This window comes from Momordica charantia (genome assembly GCF_013281855.1).
Source record: "Momordica charantia cultivar OHB3-1 chromosome 9 unlocalized genomic scaffold, Mcharantia_2.0 BLBB01000009.1, whole genome shotgun sequence".
Lineage (NCBI taxonomy): Eukaryota > Viridiplantae > Streptophyta > Magnoliopsida > Cucurbitales > Cucurbitaceae > Momordica > Momordica charantia.
The window spans coordinates 28,375,173-28,392,249 of NW_028275167.1; the positions used below are offsets into that span (position 1 = coordinate 28,375,173).

The following is a 17,077-nucleotide window of genomic DNA, read 5'->3' on the forward strand; positions in this document are numbered from 1 at the left end:
AGAATTATTCATAAAAGTAAAATCATAGTATAAACAAAGAGAGTGATACTAGTACATAAAAAAAAAAAATTCTATAAAACTCAAGCCAGGTCCCTAACAAATCTTTTTAACTAATCAACTTCTATCAACAAATGTTAACTAATCTTTTTAAGGGCTTAATTGAGAATTTATGATACATTAACGATTGAATCGAGAATTATCTCAATGGTGAGGGATTATCTGATATATTCAGCCAAATAAATTGGATCATGACCATAAGCCATGCCTTTTGGGCCACAACCAACAAAACCCAACTAATTTCTTAGTTTCCAAAAGAAAAGAGTGATTGTAAGTCTAGACTTCTAAATACAGCTAACCAACTGCTTTCATGTTGGTAAGAGGAAATATTTTGAGGTTAAACTATATAGCAAACTTCAACATAATTCAGATGTTCAGATATTAAGGCCCATATTGAGAATAAAATTAAAAATAAAGGATATATAATATATGTCGTTTGATGCCCATACCTCTCTTATGGACCCACTTTTAACTGCGAAAGATGGAGAATCACATGAATCCATCAAGCCGCCTGTTTGCAATTGACGTCATTTTGTCTATCTGCTTTTTCAAAGGGAAAAAAAAGGATAAAGTATATGGATACATTTGGCTGAAAATGTAAAAAATTGAATATCTCAAATAATTAACACAAATAATAACGCAATAAACCAATAGTAAAGAAAGAGTTAAGAATAATCTGTAAATTTTGGGTTGAGGCACATGTTTATAAACTCTGTTTACCCAAAAGATGTTTACTGCACTGAGACTCAACTCAAAAAAACATGGTGTGTAGCTAAATTCTCTTACGAATCCTTGGTTGATTGTATGCTCAAAATAAAATACTCAAGAACAAGAGAACTACAATAGAAGAATAATTTACAGAAAAATGTTTGTGGGAAAAAGTTGTGTAAGCTGCTACCTTTCTTTATTAGGATGAGTGGATAGAACAAGTTGACGGAACAAATAAAAAATAATAAAATTTTGAAAGTATCTAGTTTCGGTTTTTTTTCCCTTTTATCCGTGAGTATCTGGGTCAGCTTGTACACATCTCGACTAATCTCACGCCGCAACCGCCTAACCCTACGACATTTGGTGTAAGGAAACACATAGAAATTATTACTTCCTAAAGTACGTGGCCATCATTGGATTTGAACTCATTCCCTACTGATACAAGATCAAACAAAGGGGAGATCAAAAAAAGCATCCCAGTCAAGATGCCAAAAGACTGAAATTATGTAGCTGACAATTCTATCTAAAAATACAAAGATCAAATTGTTATTGAGAAGTAAACAAATTTTAAACCTACTACCAACTGATATTAAACACAGTCCTATCGTGATAACTACATTGAATAATTTTTCTATAGGCTCTTGACTCCTCGTTTTAAGCAACACACGTATCCAGATGTCAGAGGGACGACTAGAGGGAGTAGAGAATTAGATATGGGGAAGTTAGAATCTAAAACCATAATATCATCGAAGAAAGATAAGTGAAAAGAAGTTCTCTTATTGCTGGGGTAGGCTGATTGATGTGACAGCTATTTTGAACATAATCAAACAACAGTAGATCAATAGAGTGGAAACCGTGTATGGAAGACTTAAACAGTTTAAAAAGAGATTCGAGTTCGTGTTCCTTTTCAAAAGGATGTCTCTTATATATTCTAATCCCCTCTGTTTCGTCCTTAAGAGAAGATAAGATCACTTTAGTAGGAAAACAAAAGTCCAACTTCTTCTTCCCCACCCTCCACCGTTTTGTGTAAATAAATCACCATTGCTATAATCAGAGAGAGATCTAGAGAGAGAAGCTGTTTGTATGAAAGATGGGAAGAAGAGAGATGGGATTGATTTTCATGCTGTTTTATTCTACCATGGTGGCTACATCTGCTCTGCGAGAAATCTTGGAAACAGGTCAGTATCCTATCTTTCTCTCAGAAAAATTCTCAGCCAATTTTTCTCTATGTTTTCTTCAACAACCCCATGGTTTCTTATCATAATTCCCACCTAATCTTCCTCCCTTCTCATAGATATTACGTATTCATATTTTTGGGCTACAAAGTTTCCAAATTGAATCAAAAAAGATTCTGAAAGACGAGGAATAGTTACTTGATATCTAGTTCCAAACGAAAGTCTAGTCTCTACTCTTGATAAAAAAAACAAACTATACCTTTAAAGAACTTAAGAGATCACAATTTGTTTGGTGTTTCGTTTTTGCTACCAGTTTGTTTTTCTCTGCAAATCTTATTGAAAGATATAGAAGGAAGTTATCATAACAATTAGTAGAGTAAAATGTATGAATAGGAGATATATAGGCAACAACTAATAAAGTATATACGACAAAGTTGAATAATGAGACCGACAAAGTAGTGAAATAAAGTGTGCACTACAGATAAACATGTGTTGTGAAAAGGCTGTGCATGTAAACGACAAATTTGTATGATTGATGATGTGAATAAAATAGTATGTATGTCCAAAAAGGAGAAAAAAATAGTAATGTAAAAGAGAAAAGAAGAAAAATATAAATATACGTGTTTGAAGAGTGCATGTTAAGTTGTTAACATGCTTTTATTGCTAACTGAAAATAAATAAATCAAATAAAGTTTAGCGAATGGGGGGCCCAAACAGTGTATGCCTTTCCCACTAACTTTAGCTTTTGGTAGATAATATTTCCACTCAAATCAAAATCTAGATGCTGCCACTAACTGAAGTGAGATCAAATAACTGACAAAATTAAGGTGATCAAATCATCAAGTTTTCATTTATTTTAAGATAAATAATGCATATTTATAGGTTTGGTGGCCAGAAATATTATTTTCTTTTGTTTCCTACTTCTATAGTTCAACATAGTTCAAAATCTTGTTCAACACAGCTCAAGTTTATATCTCCCATCAAAATTTGTAGGTTCTAGTCCACAATCTTACATGTTATATAAGGGAAAAAAAATCTTATTTGCTTTTGCTTATTCATTTAATACTCTATGTTTAATTAGAGAATATATCCATTAATATTAAAAGCATATTTTTGAACTTTTTGTATAGGAAAGGATAAAAAAAAAGGGTTTGAAAAGAGAAACGCATTGAATCAATTTTTTTTTCTACACCCATCTCAAAAATCATTTCATTAAATGAAACTTTTTATGCATAATACTTTCTATTGACTAAGTGGTAAAAAAAATTCATCATTCAATTTTTGATAGATAGGAGAGAGAAACATAGAGAAACGAAACATTTTTTCTTAAAAAGATTTAATAGTGGGTAGTAAGAAATTTAATTACACTGCCCTAGTCAGTAAGGGTTGTTCGATTTTTACTCATAAGGCTTTTTCTCTTTTCTTGAAAAATCATAAAAATAATCTCCAGTACAACTTTTTAAGACATGTTATGAAGGTTTTAAAAGTTTAAAATGTAATAAAATGGCAATATAAATACACAGGCATATTAGAAGGAAAAAAAAAACCGTGACCTTCTCAGCGACTAATTTTTTTGCAAAAAGAATAAAAAATCCCTATATTCAAAAAGAATTTACCATTCATTTGTAAAGTCTTGGAAATTATAGCAAAAAAATAAAAATAAAAATAAAAATACACACACACATTAATTTTGTTACGCTATATTCACTTCCTTTCAGCCGCCAAAAATCATAGACGACTTTCTGACTCGTCAAAAAGCATAAAAGATGAATTTGGGGGAAAATGTCTTCTTCAGGAAACTGATTAAATGGAAAATTTGGCATCTCACAAGTGCGTGCTATGCATAGTATATTCCTGCCCACTCCCAAAAAAACAAAAAAAAAAAAAGGTCACCAAAATCAACAGTAGTTTAAAGACACTTACGTGAAATTCCTACCGTCAGTGTGTATTCTTCTGTTGTTCTTCTTTATCTATTAATTTTTTTTTAAAGATTTACAAAATGAAGGAAAAAAGATCAAAATTTGTCATATCCCCATTCCTAAATAAGCTTCTATATGAATGATGCAGAGTCTAATTACCATCAGAAAAGTTACAAAGAAAAATATGGCAAGGATTGGGCTACTAACCAGATTGGCACGAGATACAGTTTAAGCACCGTATCTCATGGTGTTGGTCGTGGAAGCGCAGCCGGCGGCGATAATGGCGGTGGCAGTAGACCTCATTCAGGAGGAGGTTCCGCCGTAATCCCTGTTTATGCAGCTGGTTCGGCTGAAGCACGTCGCCGCCAGGGTCGGCCGCACAATGCAGGAAATCGTTGTGAGAACAACATGGGGCTTCTGGTAGCTGCAGTTTTGGCCGCCATTGCACATCTGCATAGACGTTTCTGATGTCAAGATTGCTTCCACAGGAGTCATCCGGGAGAGAACTGTTCTGTCTGATTTGTGTGGTTCTGCCTTTCTTTTTGAATCTTGATTTCCTGTGACGGTCAAGAAAAGTGCATAATAATTGACTTACAAACGATTGTACATAGAAAGAACCTCATAAAGTGTTGTATTTTTCTTTTTCTTTTTTTTTTATGTGAATAGCTACTGTATCGAGGCTGAACTCATAAATCTATGGAGAGATGTCATATGCTTCAATACTAGACATTAAGAATTTTCATTTGTTAAGCTTTTCGAGAATCTTCTTTTCTTCTAACCACCAAGACTATTGACAAGAACCTTTTACCAGTCAAGCATCTCTAAGTTTTCAAATAATATAGAGTTATCGTTATGGTATGGATCTGAAGCTAGCAGCGAAGGACTTACCCCAGATAGGGTGATGGTCTGAAGCCCAGTTGAAAGAGACAGTGAGAAAGTGATAAGCATGTTGATACGATGGAATCCTAATTAATCTATTGGTTTAATAGACTAACACAATTTAAAGGTTGAACCATGAAAGAACATAAAGCATATCTCAACCTAATAATCATATAAATAATGTCTGTAACAGTAGTGCAAGTGCTTAAGGCCGGTGCAGTCCTACCCCATGGAACATTCCTTGATTGACTGAATCCATGTAACGTTAGGAACTTTGAGCGAGTTCTCTCACTCATGAAAAAGGTAGAGATTGAAGAGAGCTATAGAGGATAGAAGTCGAAGCTCAAGTTTCATCTGGGGTTAATTGCTTGGGCAAGAGACTGTTTTGAGATGGTTGGAGCATGCTTGAAAGCAGAGCCGCTCTTTAGGAGTATAAGATGTCCCGAATCATTAATTTGGTTTCAAGCGGTCTCCAACCCCAGGGGAAACTGGTGGTTCTAAAACTAAGAGTGCAGGTGCAATTGACAAACCTCCCCAATTAGTGGAATCCTTTACGCAGACAGTTGTGGTTGGAAGTAAGGGGGTAGAAGAGAGATCAAATGAAACTAGAGGAGGATGTTGAGTTTGCATTCCAGGTAACAGAATGTGTGCTGGTTATGAAAGAGAGAGCAAGTGATTCGTGGTTGAAGATTGAACAGGGAGTTCGAAGACTGTTCAGGAAAGGTCTTAAGTTGAAAAGGTTTCGTTGTAATATGGCCACCATTCTTGCGATGACGAACAGTTGAGGCTTGTTAGGGACAGAGGGCCACCCTTCACATCTCCAATGTCCAATTTGGGCATAAGTCCTCATGGATTTGCTTATCATTCAAAAAAGCCTCATTATTATCGCCTCCTAACTGCTTTTGAGTGGCAAACAGCCCTACACAACTATCCATCTACCTTCCTCGATTGTCTTCTAGCTGGTCACCCTCTCATACTGCTTGACAGATAGCTCAACCACGGATTTCCAGAGGCTCGCCACATGGTTCAGAACTAGAGGATTCTACTCACATGCTAAGTCAAAACTATAGCTATGTTACTACTTGTTAAGGGGCAAGGGACCACCATTCATATCTCCAATGATATGATATTATCCACTTTGAGCATAGCACTCGTGGCTTTGTTTATCACCCAAAAACTCTCATTATTATGAAGATGATGTCCCTAACTTATGTATCCAAGATCTTCCCCTTTCTTAGCTAACGTTGGGCTTTGACCGCATTCCAAACAAAGGCCAAGCTAGTGAAATTCAGGCTATTCAGCAGAGGGGTTATCTTGAATTGTGCGGTTAAGTTGTTGCCATGGAATACATAGTTGAGGGTGGATCAAAGCGTATGACATTGCCCCTCATCAGAAAATTGTGGAATTGTGTGGTGGTAGGTAGAGGAAGACATTATTTTGGGAGATAGTTGGGATGAGGAGGTCTGTTTTATAGCTCTTGGGAGGGGAGATGGTTTTATCCCGCGAGGTTGTTTTATTTTACAAACTGTGAAGGGAAGTTGCCGGCTGCGGGAGGAGATGGGCCTTGTTCCAAGCGTGCAGCAGCAAAAACAAGAAAATAATAGTCCCTCAAACCACAAAGTCACCCTTTGATGTCCATCGAATTTAACCAGAAAAAAGGGAACGGCATTACCATCCTAACGTATAAGCTTATACTTTTGGATCAACAGTAATGGGCTATAACAGGAGTTCTTGAACTTAAATTCCTACAATATTGCTTCCTCTCTTTTATGTAACTACACGAGGTAACAAGTGTTAAGAATGTATTAAGAAAAACTAAATTTCCTGTAATTTCTAAGCTTAAACTCAGAGTGATATCCAATACCAATATTCTTCAAGAAAGGCCAAGATTTGTCCTAAGATCCATCTTCTACACAGTCAAGTTCAATAGGTAAAACGGAAGTGTATGTGGGCAAAACGAAAGAATTTCTAAACTACTAGTACGGAATAATTTAGCATTTTGGATGAGAGCTCCCGTGGAATAGATATACCATCCAGTTGATTCATTAGCCTTCAAAATTTCAAACAATTCCTCCGTCCTCTTCTTTAAATGTTTTTGAGTCTGCAAGCAAAACATCAAAGGTTAGTTATGAAAATGAAACGAAACAAGCAATGATGTGACATGAGAAACAATTGGGAGGGAATTAGAAGGATCACAAATTTCGCGGACGATCTGGACCTACGAAATTCAAAGACGAAAGTGCTTTCAAGTAGAAACGACCGTAGTACGAGCTTCCATACACCATTGGCCATGATATCGAATAAAGTAAATATTGAAAAAGAGGTTCTCAAATTCATGGCCCAGAATATGATAATCGGAACGGAATGAGATGCGATTCGAAAAGTCGAATTAGAAAATGCAAAACCTAAAACATTGCTGCTGATTTCCATTCACTACGCCAGTCTACCAAATCTCTCTTCCTCTCTCTACTTCGGCATTTCGATGGCATCGTCCCCGAGATCGAATACAGTAACTATTGAAAAAGAAAGAGAACTGTAAAGAAAAAAAAAATTATCCTACCAAAATTATATTTTTTTTCGTTAATATTATATCATTGTCATCTAAATGTGTAGAAATTCTACAAGATAATTATTTTTGACAATAACCAAAAAAGGGGAAAAAAAAAAACCTAAAAAAAATTTGTTCTCCTTTTTCAGTACTCTCTCCAGACTCTCTACTTCATAGCTACAAGAGAAGCTTCAATGGGTTCGTGGTGAAGCTAACGGAAGCGGAAGCAAAGAAAGTTTCTGGTATATTTAAAATAAATTAAACTCTTTTAATTTAATTTTCTTCCAAAATTAATTATGAACTTGAGTTCTTATTATATATTTTAAATTATTATTTTTTGTTGCATAAACTCGAATTTTCAGAAATGGAAGGTGTAATCTCAGTATTTCCAAATGGAAAAAAACAATTACACACAACAAGATCTTGGGATTTCATGGGCTTCTCCCAAAAAGTTGATCGAGCACAGTCGGTGGAGAATGACATCATCGTCGGAGTAATTGACAGCGGTATTTGGCCGGAATCTCCTAGTTTCTCCGACGGATATGGTCCGCCGCCGGCCAAGTGGAAAGGCCGTTGTGAAGTCTCCGCCAATTTCTCTTGCAATAAGTATGATATTAAATTTTTTATAGTACAACTTTAGTTTTTTTTTTTTTTAATATATAAGGGAGGAATACAGTAAAAATGATATTTTTCTTTTTTATTTTTCAAAAATTTTAAAAATTATTAATTTTAGTAAAAAATAGATAGTGACCTATAAATACTTAAATATTATTCAATTTAGTATGCACCTCACAAAATATCACAATTCTTTTTATTAAATATATGATAGGTATGATTTTTTCCGGGAAAATGGTATAGATAACCTGAAAAAGTTTATAGTTTGCTCAAATGACCTCAATTACAAAAATTGACTGACCCAATGTATTATCTGGAATATAATATTGAAGGGATAAATTACTATTTTAGCCTCAATCTGGAACGCAAACCTTTTTTAATATTTTCATTCGTATATTAGTCTAGTTGAGGCTAAGAATCGTATATTCATTTCCACCTTTTAAATTATAGTACCACGACCTCAATCTGAACGTTCATGATGGAATTAACACGACGATGGTTCGATGATTGTTAGCCTGACCATGGTCGTGAACCATAAACCACGATTGTTAGCTGACCATGGCCGTGGAAAATAGGACCACGGCCGTGGTGTTCATGGAGACAAGCAATGAGCTGGGTTTGACCGTGGTTCTTGTTAGCTGACCATGGCCGTGAAAAGTAGAACCACGGCCGTGGTGTTCATGAAGACAAGCAATGAGCTAGGTTGATCGTGGTTCTTGTTTAGCTGACCATGGCCGTGAAAAGTATAACCACGGTCGTGGTGTTCATGAAGACAACCAATGAGGTGGGGTTGACCGTGGTTCTTGTTAGCTGACCCTGGCCGTGAAAAATAGAACCACGATCGTGGTGTTCATGAATACAACCAATGAGCTGGGGTTTACCGTAGTTCTTGTTAGCTGACCATGGCCGTGAAAGATAGAACCACGGCCGTGGTGTTCATGAAGACAACCAATGGGCGCGGTTTGACCGTGGTTAAATTGGTTGCTTTACCATGGCCTTGAAAGGTACGTGAATTAAATGACAATTATACCCCTCAATTGAAATTGTAACCGTTGGTATCCTCTCATTTCATCTTCGTTTCTTTTCTTCCGTTTTTGTTTTCATGTTCGTGTTCGCCCATCTGGTTTACTCTGCTGCACTCTATACTGGTTTTTGCAATTTCGTGCTCCGAATCGCTTCCTATATCTGAAACGTCGAGGTTAGCACATTTTTTTTTGGTATTTGCGTCCCGTTTATGGCAAGAAAAGAGTTTTTTTTGTACTCATATTTGCGATTTTTTTCATCTTTCATTCCTTCAATGGCCGCTTATTTAGTATTTGCGGTAATCAAAGCCACCACGACCGTGTTAGTTTCAGACACGACCATAATATAAAGCACAAACACGAGTGGGGGCACATAATCGAACATTAGAGGACCACAGCCGAGGGAACATACAACCATGGCCATTAATCTAACATTAGAGGACCACGACCCCGGGAACATGTCACAACGGCCATGAAACAGACGATAAGCACCACGGCCAACGGAATTTACAACCACAACCATGAATCAAACAATAAAGGACCACGACAAAGGAACATGCTACCACAGCCATTAATCACACAACCACGGCTGAGGGAATTTGCAACCACGACCATGAATCAAACAATTAAGAACCACGGCCGAGGTAACATGTTACCACGGCCATTAATCACACAACCACGGCCGTGGTCCTAAACACCCCGGTCACGAATCGACAAAATGGACCATGGTCGTGAGCCGATCAAGGTTATCTGTATGCAATCGACCTAAAACCACGACCGTTAATCATAAAACCATTGACCATGGCCATTAAATGAATAAACACGGCCATGAATCATTGACCTACGTAACTTCTTTTACCCACAAAAATACTGATAAAAATTCAGAAATTCCATTTACTCCAACTAAATACATCATATTCTAGACGAATCGAAAACAATATTATGAACCAATAAAAAACTAACCTCGTTCAAGGTGTCAGAGATGAAAAATTGACTTCCTTTAATGGATTCAAGATCTGAAAAATGTTGGAAAAGGTATGGAAGTTCTTCAAAACCACGTGAAAGATGTGCTTCTGGACAATACGGATGGAAACATACTTTTATTCTCTACACTCGGTAGAGAATATGTGGGTATATAATAAATGATAGTACAAAAATTTGGTGGGGAATTATTAAGTTGGTGGTACTTTAATAAATTCATGACCATAAATCAAGTGGAACTCGCCCATGGTTTTAATTACACCAACCTAGGTGATTCTATGCTAGATTTGTTGTAGTTCAATTCATTTGGGGGTATATTCGTAATTACAGACTCTCTGAAATGTCAACAAAGTTAAAATTGTGTTAGTTGAGTCAATTTTTATAATTTAGGTCATTTGAACAAAATAGAAACTTTTTCAGGTCAGTTGAGTCAATTTCCCATTTTTTCATATACCCACAGTGTCCTTTAGTTGTGATAGGTATGGTTTTTTACATTGCGTTTGAAAGTTTGGTTTGAATTATGCGATTTCGTACATTTTTTTATTTAAAAACAATAATTTACTTTAAGAAAGTATCTAGTTCATGACTCGTTAGCACATATTTCTATGCTATTACAACTAAAAATTTGACATTAATTTTTTTAAAAAGTTATGTTTTTATATTTTCTTCTAGTTGTCAAACATTCAAGGTGGTTAGGTTGAGATATTCATATATGAATTAAATTTATCAAATTCATTCGATTAAATTTTTAGGTTGAGTGATAATTTATTCATCATTAATATAGTATATAGAACAAGAGATCTTGTTGTCTTTTTTTTACCGAATTTAGTGGTGGTTTAATCATCTTTAACATCATCGTTTAAGATTTAAATATTTTCTTTTTTTATTTATACAATTTAGGGTGCGTTTGGGAGTAATTTTTATATTTTTCATTTTCAAAATCATTTTTCCGTCCATTAATCATGTTTGATAAGTTAAAAAATTGATTTTAAAAAAGTCTAAAACTATCTTAAATTGACCCACCAGTTATAAATTAGTGATAACTGACGTATCTCATATTGTAAGTTGGATTTTATTGTACTGAAATATCACTTTATTTTAAAAATTTTATTATATTAATATATTTTCTTAAAATCACGGATTCTACTCTCGTGACTGGACACATCATACTTTGATTGACTGAAATATTTGACAATAAAATACATCAGTTCAGAACATTAAGTACACGACATTGTGTGTGTTGTTTTGCAGCAAAATCATCGGCGCTCGATCATACCGCAGCGACGGCCAACTTCCGGAAGGTGATATCAAAGGTCCGGGAGATTCCGACGGGCACGGGACGCACACGGCGTCGACGGTGGCCGGAGGGTTGGTGAGGGGAGCCAGCATGGTGGGGCTCGGCCTGGGGACGGCCAGGGGATCGAGGGGTCCCTTCCGCGCGCATCGCCGCGCTCTCTCGGCGGAAATCTGGTCGGAGATTATTACTTCAACGACTACTTAGCCAACGGATCTTTCCACGCCATCAACCGCGGAATTCTCTCCTCCTTAGCCGTCGGAAACAACGGCCCCAACTTTACCACGATTGTCAACTTCTCGCCGTGGTCTCTGTCGGTGGCCGCCAGCTCCACCGACCGGAAATTCGTCACCAGAGTTGAGCTCGGAAATTCGTCATAAATTCGTCACCAGCTCCTTTTTGTCCTTAGCAATAAGGGTCAAATATTTTATATTTTTAGTTTTTATAATGGAGATGCAAATCTGATTTTTTTTTTCTTTTTATAAATAATAATAACAAAAAAATGGGACGATTTGGCTAATTTCATTTTTGGAAAATCAATACATTGTTTTAAGCAAAATACTAAGGTATTTATCGGCATGCATCCATATTTTGTTGACCATCATCATATATTTTTTTTATTGGCGGTCAACATAGAAATAGATGTTTGACTGCTAAGCATCTAAATATTGTTATTTTCTTAAAAACATTCTACCTCAAAGAAAAGTATAGATGTCTCATCGACTAAGTTCGTATTATATCTAGAAATATTAATTTTGACAATAAAATAAAAACTCAAATCGAATTTATCAATTAATTACCCTCCCTACATATAGTTTTAAAAAATATTATAGGAAAAAGTTACCTTTCTATCCTGAATTTACACTAATAGCTCACTTGACTCTCTAATTTTCAAAATATATACTTTATCATCTAATTTTAACCCAATAGATTTAAATAGTTTTACCAACGTGAGCATAACTCAATTCACATTTATTCAAATTTTTTTTAAAGTGAGAGCTTCGAATTCTATGCCCTCCATGCTTTGAGAAACAAATTGATCAATTTGTTGCGCAAAAAAAAAAAAAATTAAACAGTTCTTGGAGTAAGAGAAAATATAATTGCTGTAATTTACTTTCAAAATAGGTTGTATTTTGAGAACACGGTGGATAAAGAATTGGTGAAGGGTAAAATTGTGGCATGCGATTTGTTCGATATACCAACGGAAGTTGTGGCCGTAGAAGGCGTCGCGGGTATTATAATGCAAGACCAATCTCCACTAGACGATACTTACTGTTATCCTTTGCCTGTTTCGCACTTTGCCTCGAAACATGGTGCTCTCATATCAACTCGACTAGATAACTCGTTGAATTCTATTTTACGATAACGTTTTAATTTGGTTTATATGATTTGAGTTAGATTTCAATTTTTTTTTCTTTTTTATAGTGAGCATGTCAAACTTCACACATTGTTATTACTGTTACTACTGCGTGTTTTTATTTAGAGGTAAGACACAGATCTAATTAATTGTATAAGATAAAAAAAGTCCAACTCAAACTGACTCACCAAAAAGACTAAATTAAACTCGAAACATTTATTATTGATATATAAGAGTAAAAAAAAAAAAACCTTAAGTAAAAATTGTTTTTTTTTTTTTTTTGCAATAGGCAAATCCTAAATCTATTGGTATATTTGCAGTAAATTGTCACCCGAATATAATTTTTATTTTATTTACATGGTTATGAGCTGATGTTTTTTATTTGGCTGTGTTGGTGGAGTTAAAAAGAGAGAAAATAGGTGAATTTCGAGTGGGGTAAAAAAGTACACGGTTGAAAGATAATCTGTGATATTGAATTTGTTTCGTCAAACTTAAAGACATAAAGTTTGAAACTTTCAATTCCTTAAAAAATAAATCCACATACATTTAAAATATTCATTTTAATAAATTAATTTATATAATTACATTCTCAATCCCCAACATTCTCAAGGTAACTGTGTTAAGATTAAAATATTATTTTAACCCTTTTTTTAATTTTGGTTAATTTTAGTTCATATAATTTTAAAATATTCATTTTAATAAATGCACTCTCAACTTGCGTTCATTTTAGTCCACATACTTTTACAAAGTTCGTTTTGGTATATGTACTTTAACAATTTTGATATCCATTTGCAACATTTTAATACAAATTCTATGCATTACGAAAATTTTAGTTACATTTCAAAAAATGCATCGAGTATTATGTTGTGTCGAAATTGTGATAACAAAAAATGAGTGTACAGATACAATTAAGAGATTAAAACAAATATTTCGAAACTACACGAAATAAAATAACATTTTTTTTACCTTAAATTATTTGTTTGGGGTGTGAACTTGCATTGCACAGCCGGAGTTCAAATCCTGGCGGCGTTTCCACTGACAGCTTCACCCTCCGTAGCTGAAGAAGACACTAAAAAGGTTCTTTATAATATAATGTCGGGGACACGCCACCGCTGCAGCCGCATATTTCAAGTCATTTCACCCTTCTTGGTCTCCTGCTGCAATTAGATCCGCTCTCATGACAACCGGTGATCAACGATCTTTTTGGTCGAAAGTATACAGTCTTAACTTAACTAGTTATAGATCCACAAGATTAATGATAATATTTCAAAGATTTTCTTTTAGTACAACATGTTGGAAAAATGATTCGAACTCACAACCTATTGATTAGAGGTATATGTCGATTATAGTGAGCTATGCTCACTTTGACATAGTACACAAAGTTACGTATTATTTTGAATGTTTTCTCATTTCATATATTATATATATATCAACAAAAAATATTGCTTGATTAAAGTTTTTAAATATTTTTTTATTAACTAGGTGCAATGAAAGTATTTTTTGTCTTTTTCAAATGAATGAAGAAATGTTAAATTTTTGATCGATACAAAGATACTTATAAAAATTTGAAAAAATAAAACTTTTATTTCTTATTTCTCAAATAAAGACACATAATGTAATAGTAAATATCTAAGTATTTTTAATTTCTAGATGGTACTAAGGTAGATGTTTCTAGAAAAACAATATTTTAAAGTAAAATACTTGGGAGCTAAGGAAAATACTTGACGATTTCGTCTTCACCACCATTGAAAAATTGACAAATAATCTCTATTTTTACATTTATTTTTGAAAAATATTTGGCTCCTTAATAAATAAAAGGCAGTCTTGCCTTTGCAACCACTAAATATTTGATAACTAAGTGGGAGAAATATAAAAATATGAATTTTTTTTAAGAAAATAATGAATTATCAAATTTTTATCGGTGGAGAAGGATAATATTTGATTCTTATCGTTAAGGACCAAAATATATATTTTTTATTTCTCTTTGTTGTCAAACATGATAGGTGGTAAGATAAAGATTATTTCCCACTACCAGAAAGTCAAGTATTTTCTAATAATAAATTATCAATTTTTATTTATTGAATGGCCGCGAAGATAATATTTGGTATTTTATACATTTCTCTCTCCGTAAGAAATTTAAGGTGATCCGTAGAAGATATACGTTGAAATTATTTTTCTTTTCCAAAAAGAAAATTAACCTATCTTAACTCCATATGCAGCATTTCCAATGAGCCCTAGACTGAGCCCAGGCGGAGAGCTGGCATATGGCTCGGGCCCCATAAACCCAGTGGGCGCAGCCAATCCCGGGCCAATCTACAACGCTTCCGAGTCCGACTACGTAAAGTTCCTGTGCGGCCAAGGCTACAGCACCGAGTTGCTCCGGCGAGTCTCCGTCGACAATACAACTTGTTCTCCCAACAATTCCGGCAGTAGCAGTACGGTTTTCGACCTGAACTATCCTTCGTTTGCTCTCTCCACGGCCATCTCGAAACCCATCAGGGAAACTTACAGAAGAAGGGTCACCAATGTCGGGTCGGCGTATTCGACGTACAGAGCCTCCATTTTTAACCCTTCGAAGAAGCTTAAGATTACGGTGAAGCCTTCCGTTCTTCGATTCGAGGCTTTGGGAGAGGAACGGAGCTTTAAGCTTAGGGTTGAAGGGAGAATCGGCGGTGGGAGCGTTGTTTCGGCCTCGTTGGTGTGGGACGATGGCGAACGCAAAGTGAGGAGTCCTATAACGGTGTTTGATGCTAATATTCATTAGTGAAACTGAGTGTCTATTTTGCCGCTGACTACCACCGCTGCAAATTTTCGGGACATTGATACAAACAATCTTAAGAGTTTTTGAAATGTCAAATACCCTCTTTAATTCTGTCAAATGATCCATTTTAATATTTAATTAAATTTAAATTGAAAGGATATTATAGCAATATCCCTCCATTCAAAAAAGAAACTCTTCGAGATTTCTTCTCTGCTTGTTCTCCCATTGCTAATTCCTCCGGCAAAGAAAATTAATCTTAAGATTAAAACTTCGAATTAAGTTCGATTTCATATAGTGGGCGATCGATTTTGAAGATTATAACTTGGTTTTTGATTGCGTCTGAGGAGTTAATGATCTTTTTTTCCGTCGATTCTGTTTTCGAGTGCTTGGATGAAGAAATACGTGAATGATAAACCATCAATTTAGTTTTCCATCGGCTTGGATTTCATTTTTGGGAAAGGAAATCTACTTTATTTGTTTGTTCTTTATTTTTTGCTCTTTGTGGTTCTTCTGTGTTGTGGTGGTGATGTCATGTTTGTTGAAATGTCGGAGGATGAGGTGATGGGAGGTTGAATAAGACTGAACTCAGACGAAGTGGGGAGTAACCTTGAGTGTGGTTTAGGATTTAGGAAGGTTTTGGACGCTCTGGAAAATTTCCCGGGACAACCTTGATCGAGTTTGAGCCCGAGGTATTCAAAATATGTTCAACCTCGGGCTCAACCTCGAGGTTCAGCCTCTTTCGAATATCTCGGGCTTGACCTCACCCGAGGTCGAACCCGAGAAAAATAACAGAGAGCACAAATGTCACGTGAGGTTGTGTGTATTTGAATTCCCTTGGACCAACCTCGCTCGAGGTAGTTCCCGAGAAATTGGACAGAGGCTTAGAAACCTCGAGCTAGGTTTGGAATTTCTTCAACCTCGCACGAGATCTATCCCACTTCGCCTGAGTTCACCCTTCTTCTTCAACCTCCACCACAAATATTTCTCAAACAATCCTCACACACAGAGACCACATAACTCAATTTCATAGAAAATACACTAAAGAACCAAAAACAATGAACGAAACAAAGAGTAAACAATCTTCCTATTTTTTGAAAAAATGAAATACACGAGAAAGAAACCTAAATCGATGTAATTTTATTCATGTTTTCGTTCATTCAAAAAACACCGGAAAACGGAATCGATGAAAAAACCTAACGTTCAACTACTCAACAACAATGAAAATCAAAACCCTAACATTCAAATCAATGGAAAATAACAAAAATTAACAGAAATCAAACTTATCTCAAAGGGAAACGAAGAAGAAATTTGAAGGAGAAGACAAATGGATGAACGGTTTGGTTTTTGAACATAGGGGTAAGAGTGTAATTTCCTTTCCATTTTAATTCAATTAAATATTAAAGTGGGTCATTTGGGTAAAAGAGGTGTGATTTGAGCCTCCCAAAAACTTTTGAAGGTTATTGTTGTTAATTTCCCCTTTGATAGATGATTTATTTTTTTAAATAATGAATTGCTAATTTATGCGTTATCCAACACATGAATATTTCTCTAATTTTTAAATGATAAAATTTAAGTATTAACGGCGCCTATAAGGTTGCCTCGTTGGTAAATATTTAAGATGTTTTAATCACACTAACTTAGAGATCTTAAGTTCGAACATTTTTTAATATAGAAAATCTTTGATGTCTCCTGAGCTTGAACTTTGAGATTTGCATGTTCTTCTAAGTACAAATTTGAATTAATTAAATATAATTGATAAAA

General features: G+C 35.1%; 1 protein-coding gene and 1 pseudogene across 8 annotated transcripts; one reads left to right on the forward strand and one right to left on the reverse strand.

The window, feature by feature from the left end:
- Positions 1–159: 159 nt before the first annotated feature.
- Positions 160–7,523, reverse strand: LOC111018667 (uncharacterized). Of its 7 annotated transcripts, XR_015787136.1 has the most exons (6): positions 6,935–7,373; positions 6,769–6,839; positions 4,067–4,416; positions 3,864–3,910; positions 2,200–2,272; positions 160–597 (listed from the first exon to the last, which is right to left on the reverse strand). XR_015787136.1 is itself a non-coding variant. In XM_022294860.2 (5 exons), the coding sequence occupies exons 2-5, from the start codon at positions 7,166–7,168 to the stop codon at positions 560–562; spliced, it is 693 nt and encodes a 230-aa protein (XP_022150552.1). In that variant the 5' UTR covers positions 7,169–7,251; positions 7,408–7,523; the 3' UTR covers positions 160–559. The 7 variants fall into 7 exon arrangements, 6 of the variants coding, with proteins under 6 accessions (XP_022150552.1, XP_087973361.1, XP_087973360.1 ...); XM_022294860.2 differs by lacking the exons at positions 2,200–2,272; positions 3,864–3,910 and adding an exon at positions 7,408–7,523 and having other exon boundaries at positions 6,935–7,251; XM_088117235.1 differs by lacking the exon at positions 3,864–3,910 and having other exon boundaries at positions 6,935–7,372.
- On the forward strand, positions 7,221–15,411 carry LOC111018634 (cucumisin-like; annotated as a pseudogene). Its single transcript, XR_015787198.1, has 7 exons — positions 7,221–7,247; positions 7,393–7,528; positions 7,649–7,892; positions 11,156–11,571; positions 12,324–12,430; positions 13,562–13,742; positions 14,775–15,411. The product of XR_015787198.1 is annotated as a cucumisin-like (transcript).
- Positions 15,412–17,077: the final 1,666 nt, after the last annotated feature.